This window comes from Egretta garzetta, unplaced genomic scaffold, assembly GCF_000687185.1.
Source record: "Egretta garzetta isolate BGI_Z169 unplaced genomic scaffold, ASM68718v1 scaffold928, whole genome shotgun sequence".
Lineage (NCBI taxonomy): Eukaryota > Metazoa > Chordata > Aves > Pelecaniformes > Ardeidae > Egretta > Egretta garzetta.
Window position 1 is genome coordinate 24,794 of NW_009260632.1, and position 5,327 is coordinate 30,120.

The 5,327-nt window shown below is 64.4% G+C and overlaps 1 protein-coding gene across 1 annotated transcript in view; it reads right to left on the reverse strand.

Moving 5' to 3' along the window:
* The window catches only part of LOC104132272 (low-density lipoprotein receptor-related protein 1), a gene marked incomplete at both ends in the record, with an annotated part of 38,951 nt that overhangs the window by 24,661 nt on the left and 8,963 nt on the right, over positions 1-5,327 (reverse strand). Inside the window, 10 exon segments of the mRNA XM_035900950.1 lie at positions 8-69; positions 516-708; positions 933-1,137; positions 1,550-1,739; positions 2,962-3,333; positions 3,565-3,689; positions 3,859-4,010; positions 4,248-4,374; positions 4,857-4,986; positions 5,073-5,207. Coding sequence (XP_035756843.1) covers positions 8-69; positions 516-708; positions 933-1,137; positions 1,550-1,739; positions 2,962-3,333; positions 3,565-3,689; positions 3,859-4,010; positions 4,248-4,374; positions 4,857-4,986; positions 5,073-5,207 — 1,691 coding nt within the window.

The window sequence follows — 5,327 nt, forward strand, 5'->3', positions numbered from 1 at the left end:
TGTCCTTTGGCGTCAGCAGGCAGAGGTCCTGACAGCCGCCGTTGTTCACCCTGCACGGGGACAGCTCGCCTAGGAGAGATGGAGAGCGGTCACACCCCCGGCACCCCCTTCCCCTTGTCCTCTTGGATGGGGAGAGGAGAAGCCAGGGTTCCATGACGGGGCCATGGGGGATGCACGGGGCTGGGGGCACCCCGCCTCCCCAGATCTTGCAAGAAGAATGCCCTGGGGAGAGCACATATGGGGCAAATTCTCCCTCTCTTCAGTTTGCACGGGGTTTGGAGACAGAGAGGCCTTGGTGTGAGGGTGCCGAAGGGACCAGGACCAGGCAGGAGGGTGGGATGGGTTCCCCCCTCCCCTGGCCTGCAGATGGGGGGTTGGGGGGGGAAGAGCAGCGCTGTCTGGCACAGGGCTGAGCTCCCCGAGCCGGGGCGCGTGGGTCTGGCAGAGGCGGGGGGGAGCAGAGCCCCCATGGTGGTGGGGCTGGGGGGTGACGGTGGGCAGCGGGGCGTCCTTACAGCTGTCGGTGTCGTTGGCCACGGCGATGATGCCCATGGGCTGCTGGGGGATGTCGACACGCAGGAGCTTCATGTCGGTGCCCACGTACTTGTTGGCTCGCTGCACAGCCCTGCGCACCCAGTCCGTCCAGAAGATGTAATCGCCGTAGACAGCCAGGCCAAAGGGGTGCACGGGCTCCGATTTCAGGATCACCTGCCAGACACAGGCAAACTGTGAGCATGAAGGAACCTGGCTGGGGGAACGCACCCCCCGGCACTGCCCCACGCGTAGCCCATCCCCGTGTGTCCGCCCCAGGGGAGGGCCCGATCCTCCCCCGTGCCCCAGCTCTGCTTTCCTCTGGCAAGGCGCCAGCCCCAGTTTCGACACTCGCCGCTCTCCTCCCCATCTCTGCCGCTGGAGGCCAGGTCTGGACTCACGTGGCGGTGGGAGCCATCGTATTCGCAGCGTTCGATTTTGTCCAGTGTGGCGTCGGAGAAGTAGATCTTCTCGGCCTTGTGGTCAATGGCCAGCCCGTTGGGCGTCCGTATGTCCTGGTCAATGATGATGAGGACGTTGGCACCAGAGAGGGTGGCACGCATGATGCTGGGATGCTGCTCATTCCAGTTGGTCCAGAACATCAGGCTGGAAGGGGAGAGACACGCGGTGCCTTTGCAGCCCCAGCTCTTGGCCACGTACACCTTGGCTCACGCACCCCTTTGGAGCTGCGGGGCTTCCAAGGGCGCTGGGATGGGGGGGGACACCGTCCCCGCATGAAGAGGGGGAGGAGGAGGAGGAGGAGCGAGGCCACTGCAGCCAGCTGGGAACGGTACCCCGTGGTACCAGCTGACCGGAGATGGGGATGGGAGGGGGATTTGGTCTTTGCTTTGGGTGCTGAAGGACGCGTCGGGAGGGAGCACCCGTTCCTCCCTGGGGTGCAATACTCCGTGCTGGGAGCTACTGCTTCCTCCCTGGGGGAATGGCGTCCACCCCGGGCACTGACCCTGGGACCCCGTGGACCCCCGGGCAGGCTGGCAGGGCCACCGACGCCACTCACTTCTGGCACTCGTCCAGCACAAAGGCCCTGGGGTGGTCGTCCCCCGACATGGTGATCACCGTCTCCCTCTCGAAAGCCCCCAGGCGGCTCTGGTCCACGGTGTGGCGGGTGATGGTGGAGGTGGTGTAGCTTGTCCAGTAGAGCGTGTCCCAGCCGCGGTGGTACGCCAGCCCCTCCACTGAACCCACGTCTGTGGAGGGGGGGACGGGGACAGGCGAGGGTCACATCCAGCCTGTGCTCCTGCAAGGCTGCCCAGCTCACCCCGCACGGCCAGCGCCGACTGGGACACGTGGGCACAGCTTCTTTGCCAGCCTTAAGTTATTGTTTTCAATTACACCCCCCCAAAAAAACCCCTCAGAGGCTCTGGCTGCTTGCTAAGAGGGAGCCAACGTGGCAGCACCCGAGGGGACCCCGCAGGGCTGGGCTGGCGCCTGTGCTAACGGGTGAGCTGGGACCCCAGGAGACATTGGGGTCTCCTGGACAGACCTCTGCTGCCCAGTGGGTAACAACGCTCAGGAAGGCCAAGAGACATTCGCTTGCGATGTAACAACGGCTTGAACTTGGCTTTCAAGCTCATGCTCTGGTCATCCCCCCTGCGCTGGCCAGGCCATGCTCCGCATCTCCCTGTCCCCACTGGGGAGGGAAGGGTCCCCTCTTCCAGGGGAGAGCTGGGGCCCAGAGGCACGAGGTGACAAGACAAAGACCCATGGCCAACCGGGGAGACCTTCCCTCCAGCTCCCAGGCCAGAACTCGAACTATACACTCATCCTTCCTCCCTCGTTAACGAGCAGCAAAAGGTTTAATGAACCGGCTGTGAGAGATGGGCACTGCTCTTCTGATCTCAGCGCGCGCCGCTATCCCAAGTGCCAAATGTAAATAGGCTCATTAGCGAGCACATCTACAACCCTCGCCGGGGGGGCTCCCTAGCGATGCAGAGCCACAGACGCGGTCCCTTCGATCGCCGCAGGAGCCAACGGAACCGACCGAGTGCCAACCCAGGGCTGGAGGGGAGGACAGGGCCCGGCGCAGCAAGGCTTGCTCAGGCTCCAGGGACCCGTCTTGGAAGTCAAATCCCAACACGGAGCAGATCCCCAGGTTTGCTGCAGCGCCTTGTTTCTAGAGCGATGCAAACCCACGCGCACGCCCAAGCCTCGTGATACGCTCTGCTTGCCAGAGCCAGCTCCGCAGGCTCATCCTGGCTCTGCGGCCCCTTCCAGAGGCTCCAGCTCACAGCCCAACCCTTGAGAGCTGCCACGCAAAGTGCCTCTTGAAAACGCTAAAAAATGTTAACTGAGACAAGGAGAAGCCACCCTTGGGTGAGGAATGGGGGAGTTCAGGAAGAGGTGGCAGGGGACAACAGAAAAGAGGGGTCTGAGGACAGAGGCAGGCGTAGGGGACCCTGTGACACTCACTCTCCACAATGGTCTTGCGCCCCGTGCCGTCATCGTTGATCTGCTGGATGTTGCCGAAGTGGATGTCGCTGTAGAATATGCGGTTGCTGCCCTTGGAGCCGTAGCGGTAGTCGAAGGCCAGGGCGATGACGTTCTTCATGTGCTCCGCGTCCTCGAAGGGCTTGATGGGCGCGTTGAGGTTGTTCTCGTCTGACAGGTGGATGCTCTTGAGGATGGTGCGCTCCGAGTAGAGCAGGTAGCCGTCGTAGTCCCGGCAGCTCACCCCGTCCTCGGACAGCATGCCGTGGGCGCAGGCGCACGTCCTCTGCCCGCCACCCCGGAACAGGCAGAGCTGCTGGCAGCCCCCGTTGCTCTGGGCACAGATGTTGGTGCCTGGGGAGGGGAAGGGGGGGCTGTTCAAGGGACTGGGCCGGCTCCCGCTCGGCCGTTTCCACCTCTCCCCACTCCCACCCGCCCCGGGCGAAGGAAGGGGCTCAGCACGGGGTGCAACGTGCGTCTTTTGACGATGACACAGTGGCCCGTTTTGTTCCCGTCCCCATCCCGGCATCTGCCGGCTCAGCAGCGCCGCGGGAGGGGCTGACACCCCCCCACTCCTGGACGCACCCTTCTGCCTGGCCCGGTTGAAGACTTTGATGTCCTTGAGCTGCACGCCGATCCCCGTCCGCAGGGACACCGACGCGGTGGCGTTGTCCTTGTTGCCTCTTTTGATGGAGCCGTTGGCGTGAGTCCTAAGGACAGACGGCGTCACCGCGCAGCTGACACGGGGCCACCCCAGCAGCACCCTGCAGCAGGGCCCAGCTCTGCCCCCCCCCCATAGCACCCCCCCGCTCCCCCCACCCCCCCATTCAGCCGGCGCCTGGGACACCCCCAGCCCCGCCAGACCCTTGGGCACGGTACCTATCGCTCCAGTAAATGTACTCCTCGAAGACCGACACCGAGAACATGTCCATGTTGTTGCTGGACAGGACAACCTCTCGGTTTTCACCCGTCTCCACGTTGATTCGTTCGATCTTGTCTGTCCGGGCATCACACCAGTAAAGCTTCCCGTCCTGCGGCAAGCATCCCAGTCAGCGATGGAGTGGTGCACCAGGGCGGCGCTAAGGCACCCTCTCCCACCACGGCCAGCAGAAAGTCCCCAGGGTTCAGAAGATGACCTCCCTGGACGTCCCTCCCTGCACCGGGGAGGGCAGCCGTGCCCCCAGCGGCCCCAGCAGCAGGGACCCTGGGGACCAGCACGCTCCCCGCCCGGCCCCAGGGCAGCACCGTCCTCCCAGCGGCAACCGTACCTCATAGTCAACGGAAATCCCGTTGGGCCAACTGATGCTGACGTTCACCAGCACCATCCGCTCGGTCCCATCCAGGCGGGACCGTTCGATGCGGGGGTACTGCCCCCACTCCGTCCAGAAGAGATACCTGCAGGGGACAGCAGGGACGTGACCACGGGGCCGGCCACGAGCAGCACCCTTGGGCCTTTTGGACCGTCGGAGCAGAGGACAAACATCTCTCCCCCTCATCCCTCCACACCAGGGCCTCGGTCCCGACCCCTGGTGACGTGCCAGCCTCTGGCCACTGTGGAGATGACGCTGCCATTGGGGAAGGGAGCGCTGCAGCTGGATGCTGCCCAGAAACCCACCCGCGTGCCCCCATGGGAGGTGCCTTCTCCATCCTTCCCATCACAGGGAGCGCCCAGGAAGCTCAGCCCATTGCTGAAAGGTTGGTTGAACCCAGCTGGTTTGGACACCAGGAGCCCGTCCCTTGGTGTGGGGGGAGACCTTCGGCTCCTCCTCCATTGCATGCAAACCGCGCGGCTCTGCCGGGAGGGCGCGGGGGGTCTCCGATGTGTGCCCACCCCCCAGCTGATGGCCCTCCCCGGGTGGTTTTGTGTGGGTTCTCACCCCTTCTCTGGATGGACCGTGATGGCTCGTGGCTTGTCCAGCCCCTGCGAGATGACAACATAGCGGAAGGACCCGTTCAGCCTGGCCACCTCGATGACATCGAAGCCCTGGTCCGTCCAGTAGATGTTTCCTGCAGAGAGGGGACGGTGAACACCCGCATGAGCCCCGCTCCCCAGCTGCCCACCCCGCTCCTCCCCGCTCCGCATCCCATCTCACCGGCGATCCAGTCAACGGCGATGCCCTCCACGCGGCCAATGCCGTTGGTGACCACGTCCTCCCGCCACGTCTGGTCCCGCTTGGCCCGGCTAATGGTGCTCAGACCCATGTCCACCCAGTAAATGGTGTCGTTCTCTGAGAGCCAGGCAGGAGAGCGGGCGTCAGTGACCGCCTCGGCGTCACCCCAAAGGTGGCAGAGACCTGGGCTGGGCTGCACCCCAAAGGGTGGGGGGGCTGAAACCCTCCCTCGCCCCG